The sequence below is a fragment of the Diabrotica virgifera genome, chromosome 2 (genome assembly GCF_917563875.1).
Source record: "Diabrotica virgifera virgifera chromosome 2, PGI_DIABVI_V3a".
Classification (NCBI taxonomy): domain Eukaryota; kingdom Metazoa; phylum Arthropoda; class Insecta; order Coleoptera; family Chrysomelidae; genus Diabrotica; species Diabrotica virgifera.
This window is the reverse complement of record NC_065444.1, coordinates 118,051,219-118,069,353: the sequence shown is the minus strand read 5'-3', so window position 1 is coordinate 118,069,353 and position 18,135 is coordinate 118,051,219. Positions and strand designations below refer to the sequence as shown.

The 18,135-nt window shown below is 32.2% G+C and overlaps 1 protein-coding gene across 5 annotated transcripts in view; it reads right to left on the bottom strand.

Moving 5' to 3' along the window:
• LOC114330181 (CUGBP Elav-like family member 1) overlaps positions 1 to 18,135 on the bottom strand; it is a 1,522,900-nt gene that overhangs the window by 825,086 nt on the left and 679,679 nt on the right. For all 5 annotated transcript variants that reach the window (XR_007696141.1, XR_007696140.1, XM_050642756.1 and 2 more), the window contains one exon: positions 4,264 to 4,550. Coding sequence is in view for 3 of the 5 variants with exons in the window: in XM_050642756.1 (XP_050498713.1) it covers positions 4,264 to 4,550 (287 nt within the window). In the remaining 2 variants the exon portion in view is untranslated. The remainder of the gene's footprint in view (positions 1 to 4,263; positions 4,551 to 18,135) is intronic.

The following is an 18,135-nucleotide window of genomic DNA, read 5'->3' as shown; positions in this document are numbered from 1 at the left end:
CTTATTATACAATATAAAACTTTTGCTTCTTGTAGTGACTATCCGTTTTGGATGTTGGTGACCATCATGGCAATTTGGCAAACCCCATTTGGAAACTGAGAAACAGGAAGGCGAAGGATTACCTTGCTAGAAAATTTACGTACGTGCGTCGTTCAACACGACAATTACAAATCTTTTTAGAGCAGCTGTACCGATTTAGTGTGAAAGTACAGATTGCCATTATGGTCGCCAACATCAAAAACGGATAGTCACTACAAGAAGAAAAAGTTTTATATTGTATAATAAGAAATAACATTATTATTATTATATTTATATAACAATGAAAAAATTAAAAATATAGTTATATATTTCATCTATATGTATCATTTTTGTAATATTATTTCTTCAGAAATGAGATTTCACATATAAAAGTTTATCTAGAAAGACAAATACAGTGGTATACAGACTGTATATTATAATGGTAATATTATTAAATTGTTTTCGGTCAAAATTTAATACAAGTTACGTAAAAATTTTCCGAGCGCGCGGATTTGAAGCGAGCGCCGGGGCCATTTGCAAAATTCGGCTGCTCGCAATAGCACCGATTTTAAAAATAATTTTTAATAATTAAATGTAACTATATTTTATAATAATTTTTATTTTAAGATAATATAAGTCGTTCTTTAGTCAATGACTGTAAAATAATTTTTTAATTGTTATAAATAAAGGCACTACGATTTAAGAAAAAAGAAACAATTATCTCGTCTTCAGTTGGTTGTATTTTTTTTTTATTTTTTTATAAATCTTTGTTTCATCTTCAGTAACAATAATCTGTAAGTTAGAAGCTTATAGGATGTACAGGGCCGCTTCAGCTCTAAATGATTATAACGAAATTTGCCCCCTTATTTTCAAACCCAACATTTAGCTCGGCTTCAGTTGGTCGTAGAAATTTTTTATTTTCTTTTATAAATCTTTGGTTCATCTTCAGCAACAATATTCTGTAAGTTAAAAACTCATAGGATGTACGGGGTCGCTTCAGCTCTAAGTGTTTATAACGAAATTTGCCCACTTATTTTCAAACCCAAAAATTAGCGGTTTAAAAATGTTCTACGCATTTATTTACATCAGAATATGAAATTATGACCCTTTAGAAGAAGACTGGATGTTTCACCAACTCTACGATTTTTTTTCAAAAAGTTATAGCCTTCGACATTTGACCTCTTGGGATAAACAATTTATAACATCTAATAAACAAATTCGTTAATCCCGCCTTACAATTTTCTTTTATTTTTGGAATTGAGAGTCTTCATTTTAAACCTTTAAAATATAAAAAAAAATATTTTTACAATAAATAACGCAATTGTAAAAAACGGCCATTTTGGACTTTTCGCAGGCTGTTTTGCAATAACCAATAAACTAAATTTAACGTACCGTAGCTCAAATTGTAGGTTTTTTAATTTACTACAACTTTCTATTCAAAAGTTTTTCTCTAACATCAATATTCTAAGCTGCAAAATTAAAAATCTTTAAAAATTGCAAATTTAACAAATGAAACTCGCAATAAAAAATAAAGCTCACAATATTTTTGGTCACATTTTAGTAGAAGTTGCTCTTGGCATCGTCCTTTACAACACCTGATAGGTTTCAAAAATTCCTGAATTATATTACGTTTTTTCACCCACAGCCTGGGGTAAAAGAATAGTCACAGAAGAACTGATAGCAACAAGTTCAACAGAAGTGATATAAATCCATGTTGATGATCTATAATATAATACACACAACCAAACTTATATGGAATCATCTGTTATTTCTTATTATTTCGTGCGAATTTAAAAAAAAAACCAACACACGAAGTCAAACGATATTTATTTTAAAACAATTTAATCACAAATACATAACAATTAAATAAAACAATAAAGTATTTAAAAAACCAAATTTGAAATTTTTTAAAAAAATTTCCAATTTTAAATTGTTTTTATTTATTTATGTTTTTTTGGTGTAGTCAGTGTTGTCACCTTCAGTCCGTATGCAAACGTAATTGCGTGGGCACACTCCTAATCAAATTATCAACATTTTGTTGTGGTAGGTTGCTTCAGTCTTCAAGAGCAGCTTCTACTAACCGTTGCGGTGTTTTATCGATTATCCCGGAGAGCTCTGATTTTCTTTTAAGCATATCCAACAAACACTCTATAGGGTTAAGTTCGGGTGAGCAAGTAGGCCACTCCTAACAAGGGATATCTTCTGCTTCAATGAAGTCTCTAGTCACTCTAATTGTATGTGGAGGTCCATTATCATGCACGAAAATTAAATTTTCTCCTGTTACACCGTTCCAGAGCCTAACTACAAATTATCAACATACCTGTGAGCAGTTAAGACTTATTGGATGAAAATTAAAGGAGTTTTTTTACAGATCACAATGCCTCTCCAGATTATTCCACTTCTCCTATTATATAGGTGAACAGATCTGACAGTTTTCGTTCTTGCTTGTCTTCCTGGACCTCTAAGTACACGTTATCATGGGTCGTCTGATTTTTCACAAATCCTGGCCTTTTCTGGAAATATCACATTTCGTCAATTCGCAATGTTGCAGTTTTGGTTTTGAAGACACCAATTTAGGCGATCAATCTTGTGCTGCCTGGATATCTCGGGAACCCATAACTGTCTCCTGCTGTATACTTCTTGGCATGAACTCTTCTTCTTATCATTTTAATGGAAACAGTTAAAATTGTAGCTTTCAAAAGCTGCCTTTGGAGCTTCAGGTGAGAAATGATTGGGTGTCTTCCAACTGATTGAAGAATTAAACGATCGTGGCGAGCCGTCATTACTTTTTGGCGAGTTTCTCTTGCTTTATTTTTGAGCTTTCCTAATTCCTGTTACCTAGCATAGGTTTTGTACAAAACGCCCTTTGTTACGCTTAGCTCTGTAGCGATGTCCCCCTGAGAACATTACTTGCTCCACAAGACTAATAATCTTGCCCCGTTGTAAGTTCTATAACCCCATATAAGGCATAAGGTGGAGTGGGGTAAGTTCGGAGCGGTTTTATTTAAGTTTGAATTTATAATTTTTTTGTAAATTATATTTCAAATCATTTTCTTGGTATCAACGTGAAGTATCATTAATACGCTATATTTCGCATTGCCAGAAACACCAATTTACATTGGAAATTAGAACTTTTGTAAAAAATTAGAAAAAACAGTAACTATACATGGGGCAAGTTTGTAAACAGTTATTTAAAGCTCAATGGAATTTATCTTTATATGTTATGGGACAAAATCGGAATTACTCACCCGTCATTTATGAAATTCTTTTTGCCAGATTAAAATAAGTTGCTTGGTTTAAAAGTTGTACATTTAAATATAAAGAATGGTTTTTTGCATGGCATTTATGGCCTGCCCGAATTTCTATTAATGCTCCTTTAATTGTTTCTGATGATTACGCTCTTCGGTTCGTTTTTCTAACATAATATCTAACCATTCTGGATCTAAAGAAGGTTATAAATAAATAATTTGAGCAAGAAACCATAAAAAGTACAAAAAACCTTTAAAATTGACTGGAAAAAGCACAAGTCCGGTCTTACCTCGCTACATGCTCCAAACTTGCCCCGTGCACTAATATTTGCGGGGCAAGACCAAAGTAGTGCTTTTTCCAGTAAATTTCAAATAATCGAAAGGAACTATTTCTTTAACGTAAACTTTAAGCAATGCTCTTAATACTTATCAAAAATAAATGCACAAGACACCAAATTTGCTGTAAAATACCGGCACTTTCTTCAACAGCTCCAGGTTAGATAGTTACTACTCATGTACTCTCATTTCATAAATGGCAAAATAGTGGTAGAATTACTTCTGAGTGAGAGACATTTATGTCAATATGTTCATACTAATCTAGTAGAGATTTCTACTTCTTAACTTGTAAAATTAAATGTATCTTATGATAGATTTAGAGCTAATACGAACTTGCCCCGTTTACGATCTTACCCCACTCCACCTTATTTTTGTTTTTGGACGCAAAAGTTAGTTTATTTATTTTCGATCAATTTGCAACTCAAGCAAATAATCCATACCGTACCGAACTGTACCATCTGATTGTCTTATCGATTTGTTTATTTTCAATAAAAACCGTTATTCTTCGCAACAATAACAATTTTTTTCAAAAGAAATAAATATTGCTGTGAAATACATGGTGATTCCATATAAGTTTGGTTTTGTGTAATAAAATTTGCTCTATTTTTTTAATTCCATCTTTTATATTTGCCATCAATTCAAATTGAACAGAAAATCTTACCTTTACTGGCTCCCGTTGCTTTATCCCGAAGTACGTTTATTGAGTGTACCCTGCCGTATTCCTCAAACATTCTCCTTAAGTCGTTCTCGTCCATCGAACGAGGCACTTGTCCCACGAACATCTTTATCGTGTCGTTATCAGGTTGTTCTTGCTCGTTTTTGGTTTGCGTCAACGCCACGACGTTTGCGTTTGTCGCATTTAACAAATTATTGTTGTTGCTACTAACGTTGTTGTTATTGTTGTTAGTCTGGTTGGTAATGTTGTTGTTGTTGTTCATGGCCAGAGAGCTGAAATATAAAATAATCATAAATATTTATGATATAATACTATCACTTAGGGCAATATTCACATGACCAGCGCTTAACGCGCGTTGAGTGCTTGTCATATGAACGTGCTCTTAGAGTATATTATACTATTACGGTTTCTTAACCAATATAAATTTAATAGTAGGGGAGGAAAGTATGCTAAATGTGCAGTCACTCAAGCGCTTTGGGGACCTATTGGGATGTGAAGAGTAGGTTCTAAAACCAAAAAAAGTTAGGTAAAGTTTTCCATTTTAGTGGGGACTTTCTATTTTTAATTTAATTTTCCATTTTTAACAATAATTTTTTCCGATTATAGCCATTTATCAATAATTCGAAAAAATGTTTCAAATAAAAGTTACTTATTTTTACGCAAGGAATCCGAATCTGCAATAAAAAATGGGCGCTCCTATTTAAAATTTTAAAGTAACCCCCACCCTACCTCCGTGGGGGTCGTGTTTGGTGCCATTCGACAGATTTTTCAAACATATTGAATGAGTGTATTTTTCAGTTTTCCGATCTGATGTTCATTTCGTGAAATAGCGAGGAATTCTTATTTAAAATTATAAATTTACCCCCCACCCCTCTCCGTGGGGGAGTAGTGTTTGGTATCATTCGATAGATTTTTGACAAATATTGAGCACGTATTTTTAAGGTTATTATTTAAACAGTTTTCGGGCGACCGGTTTCGGCATTTAGAGTTTATACGCCATCATCAGGCCCTTTAGAAACTGAACAAAATATCAGTACAAGAAATATACAGTGTACAATGTGTATGTGTGTATATTTGTGTATATTTCTTGTACTGATATCTTGTGCAGTTTCTAAAAGGCCTGATGATGGCGTATACACTGTAAACGCCGAAACCTGTCGCCCAAAAACTGTTTAAATAAAAACCTTCAATAAGATTGTGAGCATTAGACTTTCTACATCCCAACATTTACACAATGTGCTCATATCAGCAACTTGTTCATCACGTGTTTTTCAGTTTTTAGATTTATCTTTCATTTCGCGAAATATTCGTTTTTTTTTGTGAAATTTTGTGACTCACCCATTTCCTTACGCCTCGCCCAAAACGTCAGATTTTTGAAATATACACTGTTTTGCATGTACTTATTTTACCTTATCTTAATCTGACGATTTCGAGTTTTTCAGAGGATAAATTTTTTTCGGCCCCCCATTAACGAGCTTCCCTGTGTTTAGAGATGGTAGAGGTACATCTACAGGGTACCAGGTTTCTCCCCATACCATAATCTGACGCGCTCGAGTTACTGCAAAAATCCCCGCTTCGGCTCCCCTACCATAATGCATAAACCTTAAATGGAAGTTTTATGGATAGAAAATTATTTCTGCCGTTGTTTTAAAAAATTATAAAAAACGCTAAGACCCTTCTGTTTTAAGGTGATACAGTAGCGATCAACAGGTAGCCAATACGCGTTCCAAGATTGCGGCTGTAATTTTGAATATTTTTTCGAGATATTTGGCACACGTATTCGTAATATAATAAAGAATGGCGGTACAGAGCCCAATTTGAAAAATATATTTATATGTGGAAATTACTCTGTAATTAAATACAATATTAAAAAAAGAGCCTGTACCGCCATTAAGAAGAACAAAAAAATACACTTTCTTCAAATAAACTTTTTTATCCGATGTCTAGATTTGTGTCATTTTGGAACTACTAGTGAAGTAAAAAATTTTAGTAGTTCCAAAATGACACAAAATCTAGGCATCGAATAAAAAAGTTTATTTGAAGAAAGTGTATTTCTTTGTTCTTCTTAATGGCGGTAAAGGCTCGTTTTTTTAATATTGTATTTAATTACAGAGTAATTTCCACATATTAATATATTTTTCAAATTGGGCTCTGTACCGCCATTCTTTATTATATTACGAATGGGTGTGCCAAATATCTCGAAAAAATATTCAAAATTACAGCCGTAATCTTGGAACGCGTTTTCGCTACCTGTTGATCGCTACTGTTTCCTCTTAATATATTAATCTGAGCTTTTTAAACATGAGTTTAAATGAACAGGGTGACTCGCGCAAGCCTAGTATAGCCCATAAATATAATTTTTAATGTAACACTCTTCTAGAACCTTCTTAACACGTTCCCTGACACGTTGGGCCTAGGGGACCAACACTAGTGTTGAGTTAACGCGCCACGTTGGTCAAAGGAACCGACACCTATTTTAATGCTTGTTAGGGGACCAATTTAATGTTGGGTTTTTTCAACATTAAGAAAGAATTCTTTTTGGAAAAATCGGTTGAACCGATCTTCATAATAAAATTTACAGTGTTGTTTTATTGTATCATAATGTTTTTCTGGGTGAAATATGAAGGTCCTAAGTGTAGCAAAAATGGTTGAAAAACGAAAAAGGCGAATATGTACTCTTTTTTGATGTTTTTTTTGTCGCAATTATTGCTATTTTACAACAAGAGTGACAATTTTTAAAATTTTTAACCAATTCTATATTGTAGGAAATTTAATTACGCAACTTTTATGTTAGTGTAACTTTTCTCGGAGATGAACACTTAAGTTATAATCAAAAAACGAAGAAAAAAATCGAATTTATCCTTCATTTATGGACATTTCGATTATTTAAACAATGTTCCGGACCTTTTTGAGTGGGAGGATAATTGAATTATTATTATATGAGTTAATTCCAAGCAATTTCTGCAAAAAATATTCGTCACCTCTCAACGTCCATCTCAAAACAGATGCGCCCTGGACTATAATATATATTATCACTAGAATATGGTCATGGTCATAATATTGTCTTTCAACCAATTATGGGATAATATATCAGATTTTTATTAACATCCTAAGTGCTCTAAACTTTGTTGCAAACACACAACATAAACAAAGTTGCTCGCAATGACATAGTGTAGCTTACCTCCGAGGTCCAAGCTTGACTTTATGCAATCGAATGAACGAAATCATCTTTCAAAAAGTCGTCTCAGGATCGCAACTCATTAATGAGTTCTGGTATTATAATATACTTGTATAGTTAATTAAGTTTGAGTCCGACGCCCTGAAGGGCGCTAAGGACTATGAGAAAGAAGAAAGAAGTTTGAATGTAAAATTGATGAAATTAGCTAGCTTTAAATACCGAATATGTTCTATAATATAACAGGAGCAAAATCTGTTTTCCATTATGGTAGGGGAGCAAAGTATGCTAAATGTGCAGTCACTCGAGCGCTTTGGAGACCTATTGGGTTGTGAACAGTAGGTCCTAAAACCAAAAAAAGTTAAGTAAAGTTTTCCATTTTAGTGGGCGCTTGCCATTTTTTAATTTAATTTTCCATTTCCAACAATCGTTTTTTCCGATTATAACGCAATCTATGCATAATTCGAAAAAATGTTTCAAATAAAAGTTACTTATTTTTTCGTAAGGAATCCAAATCTGCAATAAAAAATGGGAGCTCCTATTTAAGATTTTAAAGTAATCCCCCACCCCACCTCCGTGGGGGGTCGTGTTTGGCGCCATGCGATAGATTTTTTAAAAATATTAAATAAGTGTATTTTACAGTTTTTCGATATGATGTTCATTTCGCGAAATATCGTGGGATTCGTATTTAAAATATTAAATTTACCCCCCACCCCTCTCCGTGGGAAGTCGTTTTTGGTATCATTCGATAGATTTTAAAAAAATATTGAGCACATATTTTTTAGTTTTTCGATCTGTCATCCAATTCGCGAAATATTCGCTTTTTTCTTGTGAAACTTTGGGACTCACCCATTTTCTTACGCCCGGCTCAAATCGTCAAATTTTTGAAATATACACTCTTTTGTATGTACTTAACTTACTTTATCTTAATCTGACAATTTCGAGTTTTTTTTAAGAATAGATTTTTTTTCGGGCCCCCTTAACGAACTCCCCTGTGTTAAGAGCTATTATATCAGGTAGAGGTACATCTGCAGCGTACCAGGTTTCTACCCATATGATAATCTGACGCGCTCGAGTAACTGCAAAAATCCCCGCTTAAGCTCCCCTACCATTACTTGTATCCCACGATGTTCTAATTTCCCGAGAAAGTACTTCGTCTCTTACAAAGTATTAGTTCATGATATTTTAGAAACGGATAAAACATTATTATCCTTTCAGATTTTACGATAATTTTGTAATAAAACCGATGTGCGAAAGGTGATTACAAATTTACAACTTTCTGAGAATATTCAATTTCCAAAGAGCTCAGATTTACATTTACGTTTTACTCTTTGCGAAGCGGAAAATTTAGATTTAGAACAACGTAAATTTAGTACTTTATTTTTGTTTTTAGTGAAATGAAAGATAAAATGTGTCCACATGCCTTAATATATGTATTATAAAATGCCATTAAATTGAAATCTATTATATAGTCTAGGCACTAGCTATGTCACCGTGGCCTTTTCAATTTTGATGAGCAAACTCTACGGGTTCTTATTAGGGCTTACAATACCGAGCCAAACTCTCAATACCGGTATTTGGTATTTCAAATTTCAAATACCGGGATCCCGGTATTTAAACCGGTATTATGAATAAAAAATATACACCTTATATTTATACTATCCTCAGTTGTTATACCGACTTGTTATTAAATAATATATATGAAACCTATTAAATTTTGTTTTGAAATGAGTAGATGTTGTTTAAAACATTCCATAGATAGAGAGTAGGAATAGATAGATTCAAAAAATGTGCAAATAGAAAAACTATATATTTGATTCTAGGATAAATTTTGCATATAATAGGATAGTACTTTTACTATGAAATTTGCTATTTGTAAATTGATTTAACTTTAAAATATATTAATACAAATATTAACTACTGTGACAAATATTTTATATGGATTACTCTGTATTTAGACCGCTACAAATTTTCAATTATTATTAATAATTCAGAAAATAAGTGAGCCTAATTTATACACCACAATATACAAAAAAATGAAAAATAGATCTGAAAATGTAAAAACAATTCTGATTAATAAATCTTTCGGTTTATTTATAAAATAAAGTAGTCATATTTAAGAATTTTTATATAACTCATTTTATATATTTATATACACGAGATTTAATCATTTGGTTGTAGAAGCTGATATAACCCTTCGCCTTAAATTAGCGACATTCACGCTTTTAGAAAGCGCTATACTTGACTTATATGTGTAATAAACGTGTTTAATAAATATTTTTTACAATGATATTGGTGGTTTATCTTCAAAAATAATTTGTTGTAATAGCAAAAAATATCTTAGAAGAAAGATTATTGTGCATGAATTCAATTTTTATAAATTAAGCTAATACCGAAATACCGGTATTTTATTATAAATACCGGTATCGAATACCGGACAAAAATCGTCCGGGATCCCGGAATCCCGGTATTGTAAGCTCTAGTTCTTATGGATTTTTTGCTGCTAATTACGAATTTCCGGGATGGATTTCGATCCGAGTGGTCAAAAAATTGTTTTTAAAATTGTTTATAAGGCTGCAGCTAACTAAATGAGATAAAAAATTTATTCCAAATAAAATGCGTTACTTAATAATAAACAAAGAAAATGGAGTTTACTAAACGTAAATACAATAATTAGAACTCAAGATATTGTAAAATTAGTGCCTAATGCAAATTGTCATTTGCAAAATAAGTATTCTTCGAAGCTTTTTCGATTGTAACTTGGCTTTTACGGACGAAAATGAGCTTTACATATCTTTTTTAAGATTAGTTCATAGATTTCCAAACAAAGTTTGTTAAATTACTTTATCTTTGTTGGAATTAAAGTTATAGCCATTTGAAGTTATAATTTTTTTAAATATTTTGTACAAGCCGACAAGCCAGTGCTGGCGCGTGACCTTGAGCGAAAATACACAGCGACAAATGCAGAATACAAGAAAGTCAGCCGCCACCTCTCGCTTGTCGCTCTGTACATTAATTTGTTTATAACGGTTTTAAGGAAATTTGAGTAATAAACATTTATATTTTAATTAAAGGTAATGATAGACGAATTCAAAAGGAAGATTTTGAGCTTAGGAAAATGTTCGTAGGTTTATTTTTGGCCAAGATATAGATATTTTACGCGTTCTGAGGTGCAAGATTGGTTCACAGCGCGCACGCCTCTAGATGTCTCTAGAAACCTCTTGATACAAATTTTAATTTACAGGTGTCTACGTTATCTTCATTTTTGATTTTGAAAATCATAATACAATTTTATTATATAATAATGTTTCATTATATTTACCTTTTCTTCGACTTTTTGTACTAAATGAGAAAAAAGCAACATTTCAGAAATATAACTTAAAAGAAATTTATTTTTATTTATTAATACTATTTTTACAAACATTTTATTTCATACATCTGCATTCAGATATAAAGTAAATTTCAGCTTTTTTAGATCTACATAGCTTTTAGAGCAATTTTTACAGTTACATGGTGGTACTAAGTTTGTTCTTGGAGGAATTAAAAATAAATTTTTTGGGGCTTCAGAGTATCATTATCTATATTATATCCATATAAAAGTGGATATAGTTTTTTTGCAGCAGCATAATTGCAATATAAAACAAGCATTTTATGTGGCGGTGTACTCACAATTGAAGTGCCTTGATGATGTATTCATCGAGGCCCACGTTGGGCGCCACTATTACGGAGTGAAAAATTTACTGTTACGAAAAAAATTACTACTCAAAATTGCAAAAAATTAAAAGTGAGACCTCTTTAATCTCCAAGGGGAGTATTCTCCTAAGGAAATTACTTCTTCCTTAGGAGGTTGAAATATAAGTCCATTCGCCAATAAATATTCTATTACGGCGCCAGGTATTCACTTAGAGTACAAAGCCCCAAGGTACAAAAAGAAAATAAATAGCAAAACCCACACACAAAAAAAGAGTATTTCCGGTGTATGGATCATTTTTGAACCTCCAAAGGAAGAAGCAATTTCCTTAGGAGCATACTCCCCTTGGAGATTGAAGAGGTCTCAGTAAAACGTTTTTTTTCAAAGCCGGAGTTTTTAATTTTTTACAGTTTGGATTAGTAAATTTTTTATTTCGTAACAGTAAATAATTTATACCATAACAGTTGCTGTCGGTATGGAGTGGGTACAAGAGAGGCACTATTTTTTCTTTTAATGTGCTAACCCAAAGATGCTTGGATGTTCACCGAGATCTTTATGTACGCTTTATAGACTACAACAAAGCATTCGATATGAAGACGACCGACTTATAGAAGTACTCAAAAACAAGAATCTGGATAAGAGGAATAGAACATTGGTACAAATTTATACTACAGCCAACGATCAAATCTAAAAATTGGAAGAGAAGTGTCAGAAGTGTCAGAAGAAATGGGGATAAGGAGAGCGGTCAGGCAAGGTTGCATACTGTCGATGTTATTGTTCAATGCTTATTCTGAAGAAATCATAAAAGAAGGTTTGGTAAACGAGACAGTCGGCATAAAAGTGAATGGAAGTTTAATTAATAACATTAGGTATGCCGAGGATACAGTCATAATAGCCGACAACTTGGAAGACTTAGAAAGAGTAATGAACAAAATATTAAGATATAGTAGAGAATATGCACTCTCTCTTAACATCAAAAAAACCAAATTTACAGTTGAGTCCGCGAGTCTTTACCCGTGCGTCATTAATACCTGGCGAGATAAAACACATACTTTTTATTTAGCATCATTCTCTTCCACGCATAAAATTAATGACAAACCAGCTGCCGCTGTTATTTTTATGAAGACACATGTTATTTTTATGAAGGATTTAGACTCAGTGCATTGAAAAGAGATAGTTACAAAGAAAGACGATTGGGGATGTCTTCACATATTTTAAGTACAATTTCTGACGTTTTGGTTTGTTTACTTTTGTGGCTGTCATTTTGTTGAATTTTTTGCTGTTATTTTGTCGAATTTTTGCATTTTGAAGTTTTTTATAGTATACAAACAGTTGTTTTCACAACTAATTTTATATTGGAGTTAGAAATTTTGTAATAAGTTTATGTTATTTTACGATAAATTTTGAAAACGTACAAATCTAACCTCATTGTTGACACAGTTGAATGCTTGTGTTTAAGGTTCCGCCAAAGTGAATAAAATAACAAAAAGAAAATATGTTATCGAATTTTTTTATAAAATGTTTATTTATTTATTAATCAATGATAATAAAATAATTTATTAAGCTACTTCAAATGTAGCTGTAATTATGCACCAAAATTTTAAAGCAAAACTTAAATTTGATATTCTATTTATTTGATAACGTCAAATTTTATACTATAACCGGCGATCGGAATAATATCCACGTGCCGTTGCCTTTAGTAAATTTCCGACTTATTTCGTATGCTTTAAATGATGACGCACGGGTAAAGACTCGCGGACTCAACTGTATGAAAGTTAGCAAGAACAACTAAATACGAAACGACGAAATATTAACGGTGGTTGATAGAGTAAAATAAAAGAGAGATAAAAAGATATATTAAGAGAGTAAAAAAATATGCTTACTTGGGAACGGTAATCACAGAAAATATCGACTATACTGCAGAAATCAGAGTGAGAATTGAAAAAGCACGTACCAACTTCGTGAAAATGAAAAATATTTTATGCAGCAAAGATTTGACATTGGCCTTCAGACTAAGACCAATTAAATGTTATGTACACAGTGTGCTTTACTACGGAGCAGAATCATGGATATTAAATCAAAATGCGATAAATCGACTTAATGCGTTTTAAATGTGGACGTTTAGAAGAGTGTTAAAGATTTCATTGCTAGATAGAGTCACGAATATACAGCGTGTCTACTTAAGTCGGAAACATATGGGAAACTTTTTATTATTAATTTTACGAAAAAAAGTTATTCTTTATAAAAAGTTCTGCATGCCCGAAAACCTAAGATTCAATCATCAGATATCAAATTTTCTCAATATTATACGAGGTATGTCAAAAGATATGAATTTCGGTCAAGGGTAAAGTAGATTTATTTCTCTCAATATCGAAAATTCTTATGATAAAAAGTTGTTTGGAATTAAAAACCAAGATCAAACATGCAATTACATGCTTCTAATTGAAAAAAAAAATTATTCTCAAATTTATGGATACCCAACATCGTTTTTAATTATTACAAATATGATAACTCGTTTATTATTCATTTTACGAAAAAAAGTTATTCTTCATAAAAAGCTTTGAATGGTCTAAAATCTAAGACACAACCATGATATATCAACTTTTATTAATTTTATACGAGGTGTGTCAAAAAATATGAAATTCGCTCGTACCTTTATATTTCACAATATTTCAATTAGAAGGATGTAATTGCATATTGAAACATGGTTTTTAATTCTAAACAACTTTTTTAATAACCGTTTTCAATATTGTGAAAAATAAAGGTACTTTATTCTTGAGTGAAATTCATATTTTTGGACATACCTCGTATAAAATTAATAAAATGTGATATATGATGGTTGCATCTTCGGTCTTAGGACATACAGAGCTTTTTATAAAGAATAAATTTTTTTCGTAAAAGAAATAAGAAAAGAGTTATCGTATGTGAAATAAACAAACATATTCCCATATGTTTCCAACTTAAGTAGACACGCTGTAGAAGTGTTAAGGAGAATTGGCAGAGAGAGGGAAATTGAAAACAGAATAAAATAACGGAAATTGCAATATCTCGAACATGTGATGAGAGGCGAAAGACATAACATCTTAAGACTCATAATTCAAGGAAAAATACAGGGTAGGAGAAGCGTAGGAAGGAGACGCGTTTCCTGGTTGAGGAACCTGAGAGAATGGTTTGGTTGCAGCTCAAGGCAATTGTTCAGAGCAGCTGCCTCGAATGTCAAAATAGCCAGGATCATTTCCAACCTTCGTCGCGGATATGGCACTTAAAGAAGAAGAAGATTATGCATTAAGGCATATCAATTGTATGTACGCCGCCACAAAAAAAGAGTTCGATGCACTTTTATATGGATATCATATAGATAATTAGACTCTGAAGCTCCAAAAGTTTTAATTTGAATGTCTCCAAGAACAGGTTTAGTACCACCATGTAACTGTAAAAACTTCTATAAAAACTTATGTACATAGATGTAAAAAAGCAGAGATTTTCTGTATATCTCAATGCAGATGCACGAAGTAAAATGTTCGCAAAAATAGTATTACTAAATTAAAACAACTTACTTTAAAATTATATTTCTGAAATGTTAGTTCACGTTTTTTTTTTCTCATTTAGTACAAAAAATTGAAGCAAAGGTAAATAGAAGGAAAGGTGATACGAGGTACAGTATAATGTTATAATTATAAGAATTATGTGATAAAATTGTATTAGTATCTTCAAAAATTAAAAGTGAAAATAACGTATACACATATTAATTATAATTTGAATCGGGAGGTTAGCGCGCGAACCTTTACGCTGTGAGCCGATGTTGCGCCACAGAGCGCACTATTAAAATATCTGTGCCAAAAATAAACCTACGAACATTTTCCTAAGCTCAAAATGTTCCTTTTGAGTTCTTCTATCATTAGTATTAAAGTAAAAAAACATTTATTGCTCTTTGCTTAAAACCCTTATAAAACAAATCCATGTACAATTTTTTTAAGAAAATTAAAACTTCAAACGGGTATAACTTTAATACAAATAAATAAAAAGTAATTTATTAAACTTTGTTTGCAGCTTATAAATTACCTTCTTATACAACAACGTTCTCCGCTGAACTGTTTGCTTTTCTAAAAGCATTGGCTCTGATAGTTATCAAAAATAATAAGAGAAAAATTATTATCACAGATTCTCTCACCTCAATATTGGCATTAAAACAACTCTATTCTGATCATCCGCTACTACTTTTCATTAAAAAGGAACTGAAATATGCAGAAAATATGAATATTAAAGTTAATTTTATTTGGGTACCATCTCATACTGGAATCGAAGGTAACGAGGTTGTAGACAAAATAGCAAAGAATGCACCTAATAACCCAAACGCAGAAGAGAACATGAAAACCCTACACACCGACATGAAAGCATATTCAAAAAAAAACTTTTAAAATATGGCAGGATACATGGAGGGACTCATCAACCAAGCTATACTAAGTTGACATTAACCACAATCAAATTCCACAATTCAAAAACAGAAGAGAGCAAGTAATTTTCACTCGTCTCCGGATTGGCCATACTTGATTAGCCCATGAATACATGCTCCAACGTGCCGATCAACCTGTGTGTGATTTGTGTCCTTACCGTAAAGCCTTGTTTATTGTAGTGTCCGAAGTATAAAGCACAACGAAAAAAAGTACAACATACCACCAACATTAAATAGTGCACTCGGAAAAGACAGTGATACAGAAAGCATCTTCACATTCCTCAAAGACTGCAACCTCTTACCAAAAATATAGTATTTTACTTAACATTGTATAGATTTAGAGCTTTTTATAATTTCCTATTTTTATGTTTAAAATCTATTTTTAATTTATAATTTTCTAACACAATCCATACACGATAATAACCCTGAGTGGTTGATACGTAATGTAAGGGAAAAAAATAAACTTTGTTTGGAAGCCTATGAATTACGCTTTAAAATGAAACTTTCTAGAGCTTATTTGCTAGAGTAGAAGCCGAGTTACTATCGAAAATACTTCAAAAGAATACTTATTTTGCAATTTTCATTATGAGTTATGCAGTAATTTTACAATATCTTAAGTTCTAATTGTTGGAATTTAGTTTAGTAAACGCCATTTTCTTTGTTTTTTTTTTACATTATTTTTTTTTATCTCTTTCAGTTTATAAGCTAGAGCCTTCTAAACAATTTATAAACAATTAAATTCTTTATAACAATTCTTGGACCACTGGGATCGAAATTAACCCTCAAGATTCGTAATCAGGAGCCCAAAAACCATAAGAAAACGTTGAGTTTGCCCATCAGAATTAAAAAGACCACAGTGACCTCTATTTGGCGCCTAGACTAATATTATAGTCAACGTATAAATATCAGAAGGAACAAAATACTTAGGTACCTAATTAGAAATAAGGAGGAGGGACAATCAATAAACAAAAATACTAGATTTGTCGTAAAAGGTATATTTTAAAATACCCTGAATAAGGGTCACAATAAGACAAAATGTTTTCGGATTAAGAAATCCATCATCAGTGTTCTAAAAGCCCTAAAATTAAGTATAACCTAATTAATTGAGAAAAAGTTAAAAAATTTACAGAGGTTTTAAAAAACAAGAGGGCATACTTACAAAAAATAGCATGCCTGAGCCACCAAAATGTGTTGGGTAAAAACCCTTTAAATGTAAACGATTATGTTATGCTACATATTTATATAAAATTTAAATGATGTTCTAGATATGCCTGGAGGTTACCCAGGGCAACACAGGACTCTTTCCACGTGGTTGGAATTTTTTTGGAGAAAATTTCACATATTGGATGTCAATGACCAACTGACAACTGAATTCAACAGCAATCCAGAAAGACGTTAAGAACTGTCAATGTAACCTAGTTGTATTATTATTTCAGCCACAACGTTTAAAGATTGTGGCTGAAATAATAATACAACTAGGTTACATTGACAGTTCTTAACGTCATTCTGGATGATAGATTTCTTAATCCGAAAACGTTTTGTCTTATGTGACACTTATTTAGGGTATTTTAAAATACACCTTTTACAACAAATCTAGTATTTTTGTGATTTATTGTATACAGCCAGCTACAGGAAGTTTATTTTCCTCGTGGATTTTTTAATCAATAAACAAGCCGTACTAATGTAGTTAACTATTTTATTTGGAAATAAAGCCTCAATTTAAGTTAAAAGTTAAATTTAAGTGACGTTTGAATGTAATCTGTAATGGTATCAGGTATCTATATTGCCTCCTGAAGTTTTATGGAAATTCGTTATGAACATTGTTGAAATCTTTTATCACGGGGTTTTTAAACTCGCTGAACACGAATCTTGCATCGAAGATGCTGTACGAGGTACCAGGTGCTCGTGTCCGGTTGCTACAGTGTCTACTGGAGTTTTATGATCATTCGTTAAGAAAATCGTTTAAACATATAACTTACTGTTACTGTTACTCAGTGTTGAATTTTATAACGAATCTTGATTAAACTCCACGAGACGATGTAGATACCGGGCACCAGGTACCTCGTACAGCATCTTCGATGCAATATTTGTTTTCCGCGACCTCAAAACCGTCGGAATAACAAGTTTCAAAAATTTTCATAAAATTTTAGGAGATGACGTACATGCCGGGCACCAGGTATCTCGTACAGCTTGGCAGCAGCAATATTCGTGTTCAGCGACCTCAAAAACCTCGGGATAACTAGTTTGAATAATTTTCATAATGAATTTTCATAAATAGCCGCCGTGAATAACGTTATCATAAATAAGAGACGACGTGAATAACGGAATACCAGGCACCAGGCACCTCTTACAGTTTCGCTGACCCCATATTTGTGTTCAGCGACCTCAAAAACCGTGATTAGTGAATTTCGTGATTAGTCTCCGAGTTGGGAATTTTTATTTTTTGATCACTTTGAGATTCACTTTGCAAAATCCATTTTCCGCCTACAACAATGCAATGTTTATTTGTCCCTCATGCCAATAGGTCAAGTTTTTTCG